The sequence below is a fragment of the Gossypium raimondii genome, chromosome 7 (genome assembly GCF_025698545.1).
Source record: "Gossypium raimondii isolate GPD5lz chromosome 7, ASM2569854v1, whole genome shotgun sequence".
In the NCBI taxonomy this organism is placed as follows: Eukaryota; Viridiplantae; Streptophyta; class Magnoliopsida; order Malvales; family Malvaceae; genus Gossypium; species Gossypium raimondii.
Window position 1 is genome coordinate 46319323 of NC_068571.1, and position 19661 is coordinate 46338983.

Sequence of the window (19661 nt, forward strand, 5' to 3'; positions counted from 1 at the left end):
CAATCAGTACGAGGTAGTTATGCCTAAATAAACTCTTTATTACATTGAGAGCATGTTCACACTTGAGGAGTGTTCACACTTGAAAGTGGGCGGTTTTAGTATCACAAGGGTACCTCTCCCTAAGTATGGGCGGGTGGCCAACCAAGATATTGTCTTAGGTGGAGTCAAAAGGGAAGTCAACGCCTTCTGTCTTGCCGACACGTGTCCAAGTAGTGAAAGGGTATAACAATTTAAAATTTCAATTAGATATTAATTTGTTTACATGTTAAAGACATGCATAGTAGGAATGTGGATTCAATTATTTTGTTAAAATAATTTAACAATATTGTTTTAAGTGAACTAAGTTGTTAATAATTAAAGTTAAAATATGTACTTTGATTAAATCAAAAGTTTATTCCTATTTGAAAGTTGAGGTTAAGTTTAAAGATTTGTTATGTAACTTACTTAATATACACGGCACTTATTGTTGCTAAATAAAAATTGCAAGTTAAAATCTCTAGTAGTAAGTTTGTTTGGTTTTTTCTATCTTTAATTTTTGTCTCATATGGGAAAAACTTATACTTTTGCTATATGTTTTTTTTAATTTTTAATAATTAAAGCAAAAATTAAAAGAGTATGTGTTAAATTAATAACCGTTGTAAAGGTTGAGGGCTAAACTTATGATTATACCTAATTTTTAACAAAGTTAATGAGCAAATCGGAAATTAGGACCAATTTTAAGCAAATCAAAGTAGAGGACTAAATCCACACAAATCAATAAGTATAGGGACTATCCTCAAAATGTAACCATTTAAAATAAGATATTACTAATTGTTGCTCGAAAAAAAACATTTTTAAAGAAAAATTAATTTGAAGAAAAACATTGTTTCTAGAAAAGATTTTACATCATTAATTTTTCAATCTTCCTAATTTCCTAATTTGCAAACATATTAGATGTTTCCAGCAACTGATTTAAGAAAATATGATATATTTGTACCCACAAAAACCTATATGATATATAAAATGATATGATATTTTTATGAAAAAATTAAAAGAAATTATATTTATATAAAAGCATAAAATCACACAAACCTAAGAGATAAAGAGAAAGAAATAATTAACCAAAAAAAGAAGAAAAAAAAACTATTTGGTCCTAAAGGAAACATGGGCGTCGTCTGTCTGACCAACTCTTGCTGGTCTGCTCTGGTACTCCAACTCCTCTTCATTTCTTGTGCTTCCATTCTCTTTTCCTTCCACTTTCGACATACCTTAATCATATATTTGTTATTGTTTGTTTTGGCAGGGGACTTGGAAGAAACCTTTGTCGTTTTCCGTGAATTTCAATTCAAATTTCTCCAAGCGGAGGGTCATCAAAGCTTTTTTCTTCGATCCCAATCAAGTGCCCATCCTCAATCAAGCTGTTAAGGTCCGTTGAAACATTCTTTTGCATTTTTAATTACCTAAGAATTTCTTTTTGTTTACAGTTCATCCATGTGGTGTGTTCTTGTAATTCTCGATGTTTGGAGTTGGACCTGATTCTGGATTAACTGATTATTACTCTGCTTGCTTTCTTCTTTTTTATTTCTTTTCATTGGAATGGATTTTGAGGTTTTGAATCTCTTAAAAGAACCAACTCAATTTGCTGTTTTATTCGAGTTGGATAATAAATTGGCCATGGAGAGATATCCTAACTTGCCAGTGTTTTAGGGAAACTATGTGAGCGCTGAAACAGAAATTAGGGGGAAAACAATAATCAAATGTAGGTTACATATCTAGGTATTTTTCAATTTTTAAATGGCGGAAATGATTGATGAACCACTTTGGTTACTAGGAGCCAAATTGCATTTTGGTCTCTCTACTTAGAAAATAGGCAATTTTGTCCTTGGATCAAATAGTAAACTGGTTTTTCTATTAAAAACTCCGTCCATTTCTATGGATAAAAATTGATCTCTATACATCAGCATGAAGTAAACATGGCACATTAAGTGTTATTGTCTAACTATTCCGTCAACCACACTAGATTTTAACAGTACAAATGAATAAAATTTTTAATAGAAAGGATCAATTTGTTCTTTGATCTAACCTATAGACTAATTTGCCCCATTTTTTAGTAGAGAGGACAAAATGCAATTTGACTCCTAGTACAACTTCCTCCATGGTACTTTTACCACCACTTTCGGTAATTGCCAACCTTCTTTTAATTTGGAGGATTCTTACTTCATTTTTACAACCTTCCTTTCCAACCTTTGTAGGACGAATGACATCTCGAGTTAGGGAATATTTCTTGTTCCTTATATTGGTCTTCTTAGGTAATCTTTGTTAAATTTCACAGCAATTTAGGTCTGTTGTCTGCACTGATTTAGGCTTTGGAAGTGTTTGACTTTGATGATGAAAGGCCTCTAGAGTAATCTGCTGGCATGCTCTGGATTCAAATAACTTGCTTGTTCATTCTGATCAAACGTGATTTTTGTCAAATGTAAAATGCTAGTTCCTGAGTTATTTCAAGATTGGATATCAATTAGGGGACATAACAAAATCATAGAAAGGAGTTTGGATTGATTATATTTGTAACTAGCTGAGCATGATTAACGTCTATGCTCCAACTCAAGGAAGAGTGTAACAAAATTTGTAGAATTATGTAAATAATCCTGGGCTGATCCACATAAGGATTATATAGTTGATATTTAGGGATTTAAGTTTTTGGTTTCTTTCCTTGGTGTAACCTCTGTAAGTTGTGTATATACCTCACTTTTGAGGAGAATAATACACAAGGGTACTTTTTTCTCTACTTGTGTCGTTTACTGCAAAGAAAGAGAGGATAAAATTGGCAATGGTGCACAACGAGGGTTTTACATATTATGAAACATGAGTGAAATTATAAGGTGCTTTGTACATTCCCAAAAGGAAGATGTAATTTGTAAGATGCAAATTAGGGGAAGATGCCTATGTTAGAATGGGACAAAAAAACAATAGAGAGAATGTTTGGAAACTTTGGAAGACTTCATTTCTATTGAGTTGTTGAGGCTATGGTCCCAATGCAGAGCGATGGTGCACTATAATCTGCCCGGCCAACCTAATTTAGTTGGCTGGGTTATTGGATATATTTTGACTAAATAAACTTTGTTTTATGGCTTTTGGACCTTATTTGATAAAGTTTCAAAATTTATTTAAGAATTAAAAAAATAAAAAATAACCAATAACTTTTATATAATATTTTCTAAAAGAACTTTTTATATAGAAATTTAAAGATATTTTCACTATTTTAATATAAAATATTTATTTTTACATCATAAAAATTTAAAATAATTATAAATTAAATAAAAATAAATTTTAGTTTCGGTAATATGGATTTTTAACTTGTATTCCATAAATTGTTCATATACATCGATTCAGGTTCGTTTTTGATTTTTCGATTTTTCTTAGCCCTAGCATTTAGTCCTCTTGAGGAAGCACCCACTCACTCACGCACATACTGGAGAGATCAGACTGTCTTTGGTTTAGACTTTAGTCCTCGCGTGTAAGGTTTAAATAGGCAACAAAGCAGCATGGGGTGGATTTTGCCCGGATGGTAGATCGATAAAGTCTAAGTGGAAGCTTGTCATGGTTGTATGGTCTAAACATGTTCTAAAAGAACTTCTGAAATGGTCATTGGTTGGTGATTTCTTTTTTCACTTTGTGTTTCATTTTAAAATGTAATGTAGGTTATATTATCCAAACTCGGTGTTAATGCCATTGATTTCTTGTTTAGGAGCCAGTAGCCTTCATGGGTGGGATGTTTGCTGGGATTTTAAGGCTTGATTTGAATGAAGAGCCATTAAAGGAATGGGTTGCTAGAACTGTGGAAGCCTCTAACATCAGTGAGGATGATATTTCTGAAGGACTCCAGGAGGAAGAAGACACCCCTCAACAAATTGAGATTGATTGAAACCTAATCCCTTGTTTGCAAAGTTGTTCCATGATACCGCAACCTTACTCTTTCTTTCTTATATCTAGTGTATTTGACTTGTATCAATTCTGATTTATATATAAGTATAAAAAAAGTACTAAACATTTATAGTCCAAAAAGATTTTTTATTATTATTTTTCAAAATGGTGAAAGATCTTGAAAAAGACTTCAGTAATTAAAGTTTTATATTTATTTCGGAAAAGAAAACACAACATAAATAATAAAGTAAATAAAATATTTATAAAAAAGATCTCTTAAGAAATAATTTATTCTCCTGCATTTGTTTTTGACAAAAAATAGTGATGTTTTTTCTTTCACAATCTAAGTATTAAATAACATTTTTAATTTAATTAAGAATAAAAAAGACTATTTAATAAATCTCTTTATTAGGCAAACAAAAAAGTGTGGCTCAAACGTTATTCATGCTTGAAGGTTGGTTCGAAAAACTCGAAAAATAAATTTATTTTTTCTATTTGGGCCATACTTTGAGTAAAATTGTTTTAGTCTAATCCAACTTGACTTGAAGTTAGATATTTATTATAAATATTATTAATATAAAAAGTTTAAATATGTTAAAAGTATATGCATTATTTTAAAATTTAAAATTTAATTTTTATATGTATAATTTTATTATTAACTACTTTATATTACAATTTTTACTTGGTAGGTTTTTTTTACTTTGCATAATTTACAATATTTTATTTTTTGCTAGCTATTAGCATGGTTACTAATGCCAAACCAATTTTTTAGTAAAATTTAAAAAAGGGGATAAAAACAAAATGATGGATGTTTTATTTTATATGGGTTTTATGTGATTTTATATGTTTAATATTTAATTAATTTATTAAATATTTTATTTTTAATTACAATAATTAATACAAAACAATATTTCTTATTTAAATTATAAAATATAGTTAACAAATTAATTTAAATATTAAATTTTATTGATTTATTATATAAAAATAAAATTACGCTCAAGTCAGTACCATAAAATAGTAAAATAAATATGGATAGATATCATATAAAAAGACAAAGTATGGATAATATAAAAAATAAATGCATGCATTCTTTTTACACGTGGGAAGAAAACTAGTAATACTGTATATAAAAGGAATGCCATAGTCCATCTCACGCAACACGTGGCAGTTAGAATCTTTTGATTTTTAGATTAGTAATAATGGTCAAATTTCAATTTTGGTCCTTATATTATACTATTAAATTTGAAATTTGATTTCTATATTTAAAATTTTGACATAAATTAATATATCAATTTTATAATATTATTAGTTAGTCTAAATATTTTATTATGATTAAAATTTTTCATTATATTCATATTTATTACTATATGTTTTTATTTAATTTGAAAATATAATTTTTAAATGGGAAAAGCAAAAAGATTAAATTAAAATGTATAGAAAGTCTTGGAGAAACTTTAAATATTTTAGTTTGTGGAATCATTCCAGTATACACAAAGCTTAAAAGCCCTCTATAAATACCACCGCGTATCCCTGCATTGCTCTCACTCAAATTCTAGATTATTTTCCTTGTCTCCCTTGCCAACCTCTCCTTCTCTACCAAAACTTGACATACATCACCACAATCATTCCATGGCTCCTCCAAGCATAACCAAGAATGCCCTGGATGCAATAGGGCTAGCTGATGATCATGTATTCATGTCAATAACCTTGAAAGGAACAAACTTCCTTGCTAATGGCCAACCAATTCTCTCCAATGTCCCTCAAAACATTGTAGCCACCCCATCACCGTTTTCACCTCTAGACAAATCCAAGGGCGCAGTAGGATGCTTTGTTGGATTCGACACTGAGGAACCAGAAAGTCAACACGTAGTGTCCATAGGCAAGCTCAGTGGCATAAGGTTCATGAGCATATTCAGGTTCAAAGTCTGGTGGACCACCCACTGGGTTGGAAACAGTGGAAAAGACTTGGAGCATGAGACTCAGATGATGATGTTGGACAAAAATGAGTCTGGACGTCCTTACGTTCTGCTCCTTCCACTTCTTGAAGGCCCTTTCAGGGCTTCTCTCCAGCCAGGAATTGATGACAATGTAGACATCTGCATGGAAAGTGGGTCCACGCGGGTGTCTAGGTCTACTTTCCGGAGTTGTCTGTATATGCATGTTGGTGATGATCCGTATAAACTCGTCAAAGAGGCCATGAAGGTGGCCAGGCACCATCTGGGGACCTTCAAGCTTCTCGAAGAGAAAACTCCACCAGGTGTCGTAGACAAATTTGGTTGGTGCACTTGGGATGCTTTTTACCTTAATGTACACCCTAAAGGTGTTTGGGAAGGGGTGAAGGGCCTAGCTGAAGGTGGTTGCCCTCCTGGGATGGTCCTTATTGATGATGGGTGGCAGTCCATTTGTCATGACGATGACCCCATCAGCGATAAAGAAGGCATGAATCGAACTTCAGCTGGTGAGCAAATGCCGTGTAGGCTCATAAAAATGGAAGAAAATTATAAGTTTAGGGAGTATGAAAGTATTAAGTTAGGTAATAAGAAGGGGATGGGTGCCTTTATTAGGGACCTAAAAGAAGAATATAAGACCATAGAACATGTGTATGTGTGGCATGCATTATGTGGATATTGGGGTGGGATAAGACCGAATGTCCAAGGAATGCCACCCGCGAAGGTAGTAACGCCTAAATTGTCGCAGGGGTTGAAGATGACAATGGAAGATTTAGCAGTAGACAAGATTGTGAATAATGGGGTAGGCTTGGTCCGGCCGGAAGTAGTCCACGAGATGTATGAAGGACTTCACTCTCATCTTCAATCGGTGGGGATTGATGGCGTCAAGGTTGACGTAATCCATGTAAGTTCTCCAACCTCTCTTATAAGATTTTCTTCTTTTATTCCAGGATTATTATAAATTTGAATAAATTTCTACTTTTTTGTAAATTAAAATTTTAATTTAATTACTTTTATTTTTAAAAATTTAATCATTTACTTTCTTCATTTAAAATTGTTATTACCATTGTTGATTCTTTTATTAAATTCTCAAGTGTGAGATTTTAATTTTTAAAATATTTATTTAATAGTGATATAACAATAAAAATAATATTGAAAATATTAATTATGATTTTTCTTAAAATATTTACTTGAATTTTCATGATAAAATAATTTTTTAGAATAGTATTCTTTAAGAAAAATTAACATGATATTTTAATTAAAATAATTAACAATATTAATTATTTAAATTAAATGATCTTATAGAAGTAAAGGTAAAATTAGTCAAAATTAAAGTATACAAATTAAATTTTAGAACATTCAAGTTATAAAAAGTTTTATAATATTTTAATACAAAACTTAGAAATATTAATTATGTGAATGTATTAATAACATTATAAAAGTATAAACACCAAATTATCTTAAAATTAAAATATAAAATGAAATCTTAATTAAAATTAAAATTTAACTATTTTTACAAAATCTAAAAAAATATAGATTAAGGACTCGACGTCACTAATGATTGATTAGTGAGTTGAGTATGAAGGTAAAACATCATGAATAAATCTCAAAATTATACATGAATTTTAATTTAATGTGCAACTATATATATGAACTTTAAATTTGCACAATTATATACGTGAAACTCTAATTATAGTTCAAATGTATACTTAAAACTTTAATTTTAATTTAATCATACATATTTAAAGAACTAAAGACATCAATTTATTTTTATATTGGATAAATATAATTAATTAATTATATAATATATAAATATAAAATAATGTTACATCAATAATTATATTAATAATTTATAAGAAATAGATCAAATTAGAATTTTTATGTATAATTTTAAGATTTATTTCATTAATAAATTAATAAATAAAAATGGACCAATGTAATATTTATGTAATTCAGATAGCATTTGCATGGTAGGAATGAAGAGGCTGTGGTGCAAAAAGATTGGTTAATTGTGATTGCAGGGTTTAGTACACGACAGCACCATTACCAGGTGCCTGGGCACGTGTCCCCTGTTTTGATGAGCGAATGAATGGTATAATTGTCAGCGGTGAGAATGAGATGGGTACCAATACAACGTATTTGGCATGACGTGCATAAAATTTTGGATCGTCATTTCAAGGATCAGGCTTTACAATAAAAACTCGTCATCACATAGCTAAAGCTAGCGGTGGCAATTTGGCAAGCTCCTTTTGTTGGATATTTACTTTTGTCCAATAAATTTAGAATTGAATTTGGATGATTTATTCGGTTTAAATTAAATTAATTATTAAAAATATATATTAAAAGATTATAAAATCTAGTTGAATTAATTTTTAATTTGATTCAATTAATTTTATATTAATTCGTAGACTAATCGATTTATTGTTTTATTTTAGATTATGTATCAATCAATTTTTAATCTAATTGGATGGTACAATCCAATTTTTTGTCATTATTGGTTTGACTAAATTTAGCAAGTTAATTTTTCATTTTGTAACATTTTAAATGCTTCTAATGCACAGTACAACAAATGAACAAATCCCCAGTTTTCACCAGGCTTTTGCGTATATTATTAAGCTAATTAGCTGTATTTCAGTTGCTTGAGATGCTGGCGGAGGAGTTCGGCGGACGTGTAGATCTGGCCAAAGCTTATTACAAGGCTTTAACTGCTTCTATCAGGAAACATTTCAAAGGAAATGGCATTATCGCTAGCATGGAGCACTGTAATGACTTCTTTTTCCTTGGAACAGAGGCCATTTCACTTGGTCGTGTTGGTATGCACTTGAAAACTAAAATAAGAAAAAAAAAAAAAAAACAGTATGGGATTAAGTCTAGGTTTAATATAATATCATTCTGTGCTGTCATAGGTGATGATTTCTGGTGCACTGACCCCTCAGGCGATCCACATGGGACCTATTGGCTTCAAGGTTGCCACATGGTGCACTGTGCCTACAACAGCTTGTGGATGGGCAATTTCATACAACCCGATTGGGACATGTTCCAATCAACTCATCAATGTGCTGAATTCCATGCCGCATCTCGAGCTATATCTGGTGGACCCATTTATATAAGTGACATAGTCGGACAACACAATTTCAAGTTGCTAAAGAGCCTTGCATTGCCTGATGGATCCATCTTAAGATGCCAACACTATGCTCTCCCAACAAGAGATTGCCTATTTGAAGACCCTTTGCATGATGGGAAAACAATGCTCAAGATTTGGAACCTCAACAAAGTAAGATTTTACTGTAATCACTAAATTATAAGTAAATTTTTATTTTGGTCAATTAATCATTTGCATTGGCATCAGTATACAGGAGTTTTAGGACTGTTCAACTGTCAAGGGGGTGGATGGTCCCGTGAATCTCGAAGGAATGAGAGTGCCTCTCAGTTTTCAGCCATGGTAGGCTGTTTTGCGAGCCCTAAAGACGTGGAATGGAGCAATGGCAAGAACCCTGTTTTGGTGGATGGTGTGAGCATCTTTGCTGTATACATGTACCAGAAAAGGGAGCTAATGCTGATGAAACCATCAGATAAAGTAGAGGTTTCACTTGAGCCGTTCAATTACGAGCTACTTACTGTTTCCCCTGTGACAATATTACCAAGAAAGAACATCCACTTTGCTCCCATCGGGCTTGTGAACATGCTTAATACCGGTGGTGCAATTCAGTCGACGATGCTGGGTGATGGTGAAAATCTGGTAAGGATTGGAGTAAAAGGAAGTGGAGAAATGAGGGTGTACGCTTCAAAGAAGCCGATGGCCTGCAAAATTGATGAGACACTGACCGAGTTCAATTATGAAGAGCAGATGATCACGGTTCACGTTCCATGGCCGCTAAGTTCTTCAAGCTTATCAATTGTGGAATACCTGTTTTAACTTTCAAGCACCCAAAAACCAGAGCATGTTTTAAATGCAAAAAAATAAAAATAAAATAAATAGAATGAAAAGAAGAAGAGAAATGTTATTTGATTAAAAGATAAAAGAAAAAAAGAAAATTATAAAATGGTATAATTATGTCTTTTTTATTTATTTACTTTATTATTATTTTTTGGAATAATAAGAGATATAATCAAAACACTAGAGTATTAGCCACTCCTCTATTGCTAGATGATCCCTAATAAGAAAGCCTTCAATACCAAGTGAGGCGTTGGCTCTAGTCGGAACTTTTGTTGCAATCTGAATCCCAGCTTCGCCATAAAGTCATCTGACTGATTATCATCTTTCCTGATGTGCATAATCTCAGTTTCTCACTGCTAGCTGCGGTAATGCCGTATTTGTCGCACCAAGGGAAGCTTCAGTCTTCTATCATTTGGTTAGACAGAAGCATTAGTACGAATAAATTATCACATTCTATGATCACCTTTCGAATTCCTTGTTGCCATGCTGCTCTTAGGCCGTCGATCATTCCCTAAAGCTCAGCTTGCAGTGGCGAACAAATGCCTATCAGTCACCTTCCATTGCTGTCGCGAAGTAATCCCCTTACAGCGGTTATACCAGAATTAGTAGCCATTGCTCCATCTATATTAGCTTTGCACCAAGCAGTCGGGGGCGGCTGCCATTAAGGCACCTCAATATTATTCCCACTACATTCAATCAAAAGACATACGTTGTCTTCAATGCTTTTTGCCCAGCTCCATGATTGAGACAAAATGGTTTCCACACTCTGGCATGGTTTCCCCAAAACGACTTCATTCCTTCTCTTTCAAATCATCCAAGCTAGGATTGCGAACCAAGAATCTATTTCACCTCGTTAAAGTAGAGTTCAAAACCTGATATCACTATTTCCCAAAAACTAGTATTGTAAAGGCAAGGAGAAGAAGCTGTCAATTGCCCGTTGGGGGTATAATCCTTACCCACACAGCTCTACCCATATCACACTCTTGAATGGCATGAACTATAGTTTCCACGCAATGACCACAAACTCGACATGAAGCATAATCCATCATACCACGTCTACTTCTTTCCTCATTAGTCAAGAGTCTACTCTAGGCAAATAGCCATAAAAACTGTTCAGCTCTTTGGGAGCGCCTATCTCCCAAACTTTTCACCAAATTGCATTTACGGGTCCTAGTTTTCTCCCATTAGGAGCATATAACCAGCTATGAGGGCACCGATACGCAATACGGGTATGAGACAATACAGACACAGTAACATAGTAATTTAAAAAAATGGGGACACAAATATGACTAGATATGACAATAAAAAAGTATTTTTATGAATAAAAATATTGATATTTTTCATTAAAATATAATGGATTCTTTTCCATTAAATTCTCTTGCCATTACATAAAATATTACAAAACATACTAATACATTTATACTTTTTTGGTAATTTATTTTACTTCTTTTTTTTTTTGAAAAAATCTAAAACTTTATACCAAACTTAATATTTTAAATTAATTTACAAATAGCCCAAGACAGGACCTTGGGCTGCCTACAATAATAAACGAAAATTAAATCCAACCCAATATTTTGAATTAATTACAAATAGCCCAAGACAGGACCTTGGATTGCTTCAAATTTATCTAAGAAAAAAAACCTTTCATTTCCTTTCAGGATAATCCTAAAACTCAGGCTTAAAAAAACCTTTCATTTGTTTTCACGAAAACCCTAAAATTTTCAGGCTTCAAAAAAACTTTTTATTTCCTTTCACGGAAAAAAACTTTCGAGGGGAAAAAAAATCTAAAACTCTGCTTCCCCTTTCACTCTCAACTGTGGTTTTTCAATCCGGGGTCTCTATCCATCGTGACCGTGTTCGACCTTTTTTTTTTTTACGTATTTTGAGTAATTCCCATCCTCCGCCTACCTTCAAAAGCATGAGGCTTCACCAGGCTCGCTCTTGACAATTTTGGGGCCCTAGGTAAAACTATAAAATGGGGTTTTAGGTTCCTTAAAAGTTGGTGAAATTTTTTTTAAGTCCCTTAAAAGTTGGTAAAAAAACTTTTGGACCCTTAAAAGTTAATAAAATTTTTTTAACCTTTAAAAGTTAAAAAAAATAACTTTTTAAGCCACTTAAAAATTAGAAAACAATATTTTAGACCCATTTCAATTTTGGACCCTGGGCGGCCACACCTCCAGACAACCTCCGGAACCGGTCATGGGCTTCACCATTACGTTCTTCAAGAGGCCAAATAGTCACAATCCTTGTAATGATTGGTTGACCTAATTCCCGTTGTATAACCTCCTAGTTCCAGTCTCTATGTTCAGTCCAAAACCTCATGTTCTCTTTATCTACATTATGGCAATAGTTCTTTAACGGCTTAAGATCGGATGTCCATCTATCAAGCCAAAATTGGACTCGTCTTCCATTGCGTATTGACCAGCACAAGTTATTCCGAATTTGATTCCAAATCTTTGATACTAATTGTTAAATATAGGATCGAGCACTTTTGGCTTATCAATGTTCACAGGACAACTTCAATTTGTATTTTCTTCCAACAACCCGAACCCATGAAGCTGAAGTTTTTGTTACTATATTATACCCTATCTTCAAAATCGTAGACTTGTAGTGTTCAACCAAATGCCTTAATCCTAATCCATCGCATTTAATAGGTTGACACAAAGAATTCCAATTAACAAAGGCAAATTTCACTTTGTATGCGAATCAAATGAAGATACTCACTAGTTTATCAATCTCCTTGCAAATTCCAATTGGAATCAGTGCCATTTTCATAAGATAATTAAGATCAGCAAATAACACCCATTTTTAGCTAAAGTCTAATAAATTTATATGTGCAACTCATAACCCTTTTATGAAATAACAGAACACCTAAATATATAGTTAAACCATCAACTCTCCTAAAGCTTAAGAATCTAGTGAATTGATCTGGCAAAGCGCTCTCAACATTAGTAAAAAAAAAACAAATATTAGTATTATTATTAACTTTATGACCAGAGTAAGTACATAACTATCGTAAGATATTTTAGATCACTTTTGCTTGGTTCAAGTCAGTTTTGTAGGAAAAGGTTAGGTTATCCCTTTCTTTCAATTGATGTGGGTTTCAAGAACACTTTGCTCGAGATTGTTTGAGGAATGATAATGATCCTCTTGTTACCACTCAGAGGTTCACTCCTGCAATTAGAGGTAGAGGAAATCCTCGTGGTGTTTTTGTATCGAGGGGTAGTCAGAGAAGAGGAACAGAGTTGGCAGTTCAACAATTGTGTGAACCTACATGATCCGAACCCGAGAAGAGGGTGATGCTACCGATGTTGTAACAAGTATATTCTTTTATATTCAGCATCTGTGCATGCTTTAATTGACCCTAGCTCTACGCTTCTTATACAAATTCTAGCTTCATCAGAGAATTTGAAATCTGAGATATCGAAAGTAGTAATAGTTGTTTCAAGTCATTTGAGACAAACCGTGCTTATTGACCAAGTGTGTAGGCAGTGCCCATTAGAAATCCATAATAGATTGTTTCTTATTGATTTGTTGATCATGTCGTCTAGCGATTTTGATGTAATTCTAGAAATGGACTGGTTAACTGAACATAATGTGATTTTGGACTTCCATAAAAAGAAGTTTTTTGTCCAAAGTCCGGAAGGCGAAATTATTGAAGTCAAAGACATCAGATCGAGTGGTTCTACTCGTATCATTTCATCGGTTTGAGCTAATGAGCTTCTGAATCAAGGCTACGAAGCATATTTAGCCTATATTATTAACTCGAACTCAGATGAAAGCCAAATAAGCAAGATACGAACAATATGTGAGTTCCTAGAAGAAAATTGTCGAAATTGCCTCCTGATCGTGAGGTTGAGTTTGCAATTTAAGTTTACCCGGGTATAGCTCTCGTGTTAATTGCCTTGTACCGTATGGCACCAACGAAGTTAAAAGAGCTGAAAATTCAATTACAAGATATCACATTTGTTGCTAGAGTCAATATACATTTAATTACAAGAACTTCATGCCTATTAATCATTATATAATCAATTCCAAGTCTTATACAAATTTATGAAATCTTATTTGCTAAACCGAGGTCGATTTGGACCAAAATGTAAAGAATACAAAGTTTCAAGTCGATGATGAAGTAAATTTGCAAAAATTAAATTAGGTGTAATTTTAGGTTTTTGGATATGTAATTAATTGGTGGAATTAGGTTTTTCATAAGAGGAATAAGATGATGGATCTGATTTATGGGTGAGAGACTAATAATAAAAGCCGAAGCTGAGCATAATGTAGTTATTGTCTTAATAATACTAATAATAATGAGGCCCCAAGTGATTACACCCAATCAGAGAAACTAATCTCCTAATGAATGAGAGAAAAATATCAGAGATTTTACAGTGTAATATTTGCGTCTTATTTCAAGAAACATAATTACCCAATTAATTTTGTGTTGTATATTCACCATCTCAAAATTAATTTAGATTGTAAAAGCCAGTATTAGAAAGTTCATCCCCAGCCATGGCAGCAGTACAGTTAGAAGAGCACCATGGATCATCAGTGATAAACTGCATCCATGAATCATCTTTATCTTCTTCCTCTTCCATGCATGAAGACGAGGAGGCGCCTATGGGGACTTCTCCATACATGGTTTCCGAATCATTCATAATTACACCTTGCGAGCAGTACTGATCCATTACCGTTAAACTACTCTGCCCTTGCTCTTCTGTTTCCGACCCCGTGATGCCATTTTTCTTGAACACCCGACATAGCGCATAAGAATCCTGCCAATAACCACTTCTCTTTACTTCCTATTCATATCATTTAGGTTAAATTATGCTGTTAGTCACTCTACTTTTACAAAATTTGAGATTCAGTCCCTATAATTTAATAGTCAAAAGTTCATTCCTCTTACTTTTTCGGTTTAAGAATCCTAGTTCAATCATTATCATAATTGGTAATTCCAATTAAAATTTGCCAATGTAACATGTTTATTTTTCGTCCACATCACATGAGGATGACCTAATCAACATGTCAAATTGACAAATTTTAATGAAAATTATTACAATTTCAATGATTGAACTGGACTTTAAATCAAGAGAGTAGGATGACTTAATTTTTCTTTTAACTTTTTAAGTATAGTGACTAAATCTCAAATTTTATTAAAGTGTAGAGGCTAATGGTATATTTTAACCTATAATTTAATTGCATGACATAAAACATAATACGACATGAAATGAACATGACACTAAGGTGTGCACGTGTTTAAATCCATATAACACATATTACAAACTTGTCAAAAGTTATATACATACAGATTTCTCTACAACAACATTTCATTATAATAGTCAAGTTTATTATATAATTTTTTATTTTTATCCTCTATAACAATAACAACAATAAACTATGAAATACATTATTTATTAATTTAGTTTTTTATAACAACATCTTGTCTCAAATTTTAGTAAAAATAGTTTTATTCCTAAATGAAATAAAAATCATAAGTGGAAATATTTAAATTTTGCATAAAAATTATTAATCATTTTAATTAAATGAAATTAATATTTAATAAAAAAGAATTACATTGAATCTCACTAATAATCAATATTATTAATATGTTGAAAATAGAAAATGATTTAAATCTCGAAAAATTTTAACACGAAAAAACACACAAATACAGGACAAACATCCATTGAAACTGTTGATGGAGAGGCATTAAAATATTGGCTGCCAATGTTCATTTTCTTCACAAATCTTTACCCCAATCGAGGAATTAAACAAAACATAGCAACATAATGAATAAATAAATAAAACAGCAAATTCATTGGCTTATAAGTAAAGTTTTACGTGCAGGTTGAACCAAAAACTGAAAAAATTTAGGTAAAAATATAAGTTTAAAAAATGAGTTTGGATAAAAAAGAAGACCTGTTTAAAAAATGGGTCAAGTCTTGTCCACCCGAATTTGTAAAAAATAACTTCTTATTTTGTTGTTATTTTTCTATTGTTTTATTGTTGTTTTCCTATTGTTTTCCCACTATTTTACTGTTATTTCACTATTACGTTGCTACTATTTTATTATTATTGTTTGGACATTGAATAACTCTTGTTTTATTGTTAATTTTGCTACTAATTTAGAGGAATTTACTCGTTAAATTGCACCTATATCTTAGTGTTATTTGAATATCAAAACCTTTTTAAAATTTATTTTCAATTTGTTGAGAAACATTTATTTTAATATTTTTAATGTTTTTGATGAATTATATTTTAATTTTTTATATAAATAAATAAAATAAAAAATTTTAATACGGACAAACTAAATTGAGATTTAACATTTTTATCTGGATCAAACTTGAGTAAAAGTTTAAGCCCATTTTTTAGACCGAACCTATTAACCGTGCTTAGATTTTTGTTAGGGTCTGACGTCCTAGCTCAAGAACACGTCTGCTTATAAAGGTGTCAAAATGTATATGTTTGGAATATAACTTTTAATGGTGTTGGGATGTAGTTACAAGTTAGAATAATTGTGGACACTACCAGTAAAAAAATTAAAATATACATTAGAAATATGACATACCACTGTTTAGATGATTTTTTTGTTTTAATCTTAACAATGTATGGAAAAGTTTTAGCCATAATGTCAACTTAAAAGAATAATTTATTTTATTCTTTTATTTAATTTTGTCTCTTTTAATCTTTATATTTGTGCTATTTATCAAATCATTTCAAAATGGATGAAAAAGTTAATTTTGTTAACTTTGCTGATGTGGAATACAAGTGGATTGCCACATGAGTGCCACATCACTAATTAATATTTTTAAAAATTTTAAAAATTAAAAAGAAATTATAAAATTATTTCATCTATTTTGGAGTGATTCGATAAACAATGCAAGTTTAAGAACTAAAATAGGCAAAAATTAAATAGAAAATTAAAATGACTATTTTCTTTGTAACGTTGTAGGATGAAATAAATTATTATTTCAAAATTTTATTAGTGGCGATTAAAAAATAGGGTAGTGAATTTAAAAATAGTAAAATCTCTTTATAATTACATACCTTTGTTTTGTAAATTTTTTTTTATAATTTACTTAATAAGTTGATATATTTTACCTTGTAACAATAAACTCAATTAAAAAATAAAATTATTATATAATAATTTTATTTTAGAATTTAAGTTTTTTATAATAAAATTAGTACCGTTAACTCGGAACATTAAGTTCAATCTAATTAGTGTAGATAAGAAATGCATTAAACTTAAAAATTTTTATATAATTTAAACATAATTAAAATATATAAAGAAAAGAGAAATAAAGTAAATATTATATCAAATTATAGTAATTAAACCTTGAAGAGATGAGAGAGGAGAATGGTTTTGTCTTATTAGAAAAGGCAAAGTAAGACAAAACATTTCCTACTTTAGAGATCAACAAGTAAGGAATATGTCACCCATTTTTGTATGGATTTATTTATAAAAAAAATCATGATAAAGTAAAAGTGTGCCTAAATGCCCTAACTTTGCATGCAAGTCATGCATTGCCCACGTCTCTACATTTCATAAGATTCAGCAATTCAGGGAAGACACCTAAAGCATGTAATTGCTTTTCATGATGTTAGGTCTAAATCCTAAAGAATTGTCAACACTCCTGTTTCGGGGTGGATTTTTTTTTTAAATCTGGTCGAATCGGTCAGATCATCAATTTATTAATTAATTTAATCGGTTTAATTAAAAGAAATTAAAAGATTTAATTTAATCAATTCAACCGATTTTTATCCAATTCAACCGGTTTGTATCAATTCCCAGATCAACCGGTTCAAAGTCTTTCTCTGAATTAATTTTTGATTCAATCGATTTGACCGACTGATCCGATCCGATTCAAACAACATTAAATTTCTTGTGTTTGTTGAAACATAGCAAAAAAAAAAAAAAAAGATAGAGGAAAAGTAGGAATTCATGCAGGAGGCAAAACAACATTGGAGCCAGAGGGGTGCCTCGAAAGTTCGAAAGTTTGAAAAACATTTGAAAAATATTAATTAAAACCTCAAAATTTTTAAATTTTTTTTATTAAGTCCCTCAAAAGTTTAAAAACTCAATTAGACCCCTAAAATTTTTAAAAATTTTAAATAGGCCACCAAAACTCAGTGGCACGTTCCGCCGTTGCCGGAGCTTGGAGCATGGATTTCTATTCTTCTCTTCACTATTGTTTACCGTGAGTAATTGAAAACCTAGGATGAGACTGAAAATGCTATGATGAATGCAGTTGAAATCCTGATTAATTGGTGAATAATAATCTCATACTAAAGCAAGCAACTGACGAGTTCAACCATTCGTTTTGTGTCCTGTTATGCTTGTTATCTTTATCATGGATGTTAAGTTTATGATGCAGCAACTACCTGAATCCCACAGGTGCCCTCGCATTCATTATCGTCGAGCCGGTATTCATGCATTACCCAATCGGTCCTGATTCCTTGAGGGGCACGGCCTCGGTAGTAAACCAGTGTCTTCTTCATTCCAATGGCTCGATTCTGGCAACTAACCCTCCTATCCTTCCCTGTAGATTTCCAATATCCCGCCCTTGTCGCCCTGTTCGTCCTGAACCCATTCGGGTATTTTCGATCACGGGGTCCAAAGAAGTACCACTCCGGATCTCTACTTGGAAAAAATGATTTTTCTGTGAAAATAATACATAAGAATCAAGGCAAGTGGTAGAGAAATAAACATAGAAATGAGACGTAGAAATGAGAGAGACCTGCTAACTCCCATGGTTCACATTTGTAGAGATCAACTTCGGGGATGATGTCGAGTTCGATTTCTTGCCTATTTATTTTCCTTTTGAGATAGTAATTCACCAGCTCTTCATCAGTGGGATGGAACCTAAAACCAGGAGGTAATCCCAATGGTGCCATTTCTTTTTACACTCCCCACTAGTTACGCTTATCATGATTGCTATATAAAGTATTCAAAGTCGCCTCTCTTTGGGTTATTTTATTTTTCACTTTTTTTCTTTAATAGATTCTTGGACAAACGTTCCTCACAAGCCGTTCCTTTTCAATATTTTCAGAATTGCAATAACCATTTTCTCTTAACCATTTGCGTCTAAGACTAACACTGTTTTCAAGTTTTCATTAGGACAACATCTTCCATTCAAGTGTTCGCTCAATCCACGGTAGGATAGCTAGCACCGCTTAGACCTATCAAATTGTGGGAGAAATTGTATTTTGCCCTCTTTACTAAAAAAAGAGTAAAATAGTCTTCATTTCTACCGCTAAAAACTGACGTGTCAATCAATTACACGTTGTATGTCACATGTACCTTGTTCTGACATATATGGGACAATTTTTAACAATAAAAATGAATGTAATTCTCAATAGAACAACCAGTTGCTCTTTGTATGGAGACTAATTTGCCCATTTTGAGTAGAGGAGACAATGCAATTTGACTCTTGTACAAAAGTCTCTATGGTACTTTTACCATTTAAAAGCATTTATGCTTTAAATTAGGGATACTATTAATCTATACTTGTTGGTATGAATTGAATTGTATGATTTCCGAGATTTATCATTTTATATATTTTATGTAGAATATATATATAGATATAAAAAAGATTGAACCCATGCGTTTTAGTTTTCCATATTTGTGCATTACTATTAAAGTGAAGGCTCATCTGGTATTGATATTATTTCTTAAATAATTTTAGGTTGTAATTATGTTGAACAAAAGTCGTTTGCCCGATTTGGTGTATCACTTCTCTTAAAAGCAAAAATGGCTTATTTTTCCCCCCTCCATTCTTGGCTTCACAAAATAATTATTTGATGGAAACTTCTATAAAAATCCATTTCACCCAATCCAAACTTAGCTTCCTAATTTGAAATATATATTGCTGGAACATTAA

General features: G+C 31.8%; 3 protein-coding genes across 5 annotated transcripts; 2 read left to right on the forward strand and 1 right to left on the reverse strand.

Annotated features, from left to right (window-relative positions):
* Positions 1-1049: 1049 nt before the first annotated feature.
* Positions 1050-4044, forward strand: LOC105787466 (UPF0426 protein At1g28150, chloroplastic). The gene is made up of 3 exons (XM_012613865.2): positions 1050-1185; positions 1283-1405; positions 3728-4044. Exons 1-3 carry the CDS (start codon positions 1144-1146, stop codon positions 3902-3904), a joined length of 342 nt encoding a protein of 113 aa, XP_012469319.1. The 5' UTR covers positions 1050-1143; the 3' UTR covers positions 3905-4044.
* A 1424-nt stretch (positions 4045-5468) lies between these two features.
* Positions 5469-9896, forward strand: LOC105787455 (galactinol--sucrose galactosyltransferase). Of its 2 annotated transcripts, none has more exons than XM_012613843.2 (4): positions 5469-6756; positions 8488-8665; positions 8759-9126; positions 9202-9896. In XM_012613843.2, the coding sequence occupies exons 1-4, from the start codon at positions 5533-5535 to the stop codon at positions 9766-9768; spliced, it is 2337 nt and encodes a 778-aa protein (XP_012469297.1). In that variant the 5' UTR covers positions 5469-5532; the 3' UTR covers positions 9769-9896. The 2 variants fall into 2 exon arrangements, with proteins under 2 accessions (XP_012469297.1, XP_012469306.1); XM_012613852.2 differs by having other exon boundaries at positions 8789-9126.
* A 4141-nt stretch (positions 9897-14037) lies between these two features.
* LOC105787437 (NAC domain-containing protein 54) lies at positions 14038-18686 on the reverse strand. 2 transcript variants are annotated; one of them, XM_012613832.2, is made up of 3 exons: positions 18519-18686; positions 18163-18440; positions 14038-14558 (listed from the first exon to the last, which is right to left on the reverse strand). In XM_012613832.2, exons 1-3 carry the CDS (start codon positions 18673-18675, stop codon positions 14250-14252), a joined length of 744 nt encoding a protein of 247 aa, XP_012469286.1. In that variant the 5' UTR covers positions 18676-18686; the 3' UTR covers positions 14038-14249. The 2 variants fall into 2 exon arrangements, with proteins under 2 accessions (XP_012469286.1, XP_012469280.1); XM_012613826.2 differs by having other exon boundaries at positions 14038-14585.
* Between the last annotated feature and the right edge of the window lie 975 nt (positions 18687-19661).

Coding starts and splice junctions, on each gene's coding strand:
- LOC105787455 (XM_012613843.2), top strand. CDS start 5,533: ATGGCTCCTCCAAGCATAACCAAGAATGCCCTGGATGCAATAGGGCTA. Junction 8,666..8,758: donor CATTTCACTTGGTCGTGTTG/GTATGCACTTGA, acceptor GTGCTGTCATAG/GTGATGATTTCTGGTGCACT. Junction 9,127..9,201: donor AGATTTGGAACCTCAACAAA/GTAAGATTTTAC, acceptor CATTGGCATCAG/TATACAGGAGTTTTAGGACT.
- LOC105787437 (XM_012613826.2), bottom strand. CDS start 18,675: ATGGCACCATTGGGATTACCTCCTGGTTTTAGGTTCCATCCCACTGAT. Junction 18,441..18,518: donor TGAACCATGGGAGTTAGCAG/GTCTCTCTCATT, acceptor TTATTTTCACAG/AAAAATCATTTTTTCCAAGT. Junction 14,586..18,162: donor AGGGCACCTGTGGGATTCAG/GTAGTTGCTGCA, acceptor TGATATGAATAG/GAAGTAAAGAGAAGTGGTTA.
- LOC105787466 (XM_012613865.2), top strand. CDS start 1,144: ATGGGCGTCGTCTGTCTGACCAACTCTTGCTGGTCTGCTCTG. Junction 1,186..1,282: donor ACTCTTGCTGGTCTGCTCTG/GTACTCCAACTC, acceptor TTGTTTTGGCAG/GGGACTTGGAAGAAACCTTT. Junction 1,406..3,727: donor TCCTCAATCAAGCTGTTAAG/GTCCGTTGAAAC, acceptor TTTCTTGTTTAG/GAGCCAGTAGCCTTCATGGG.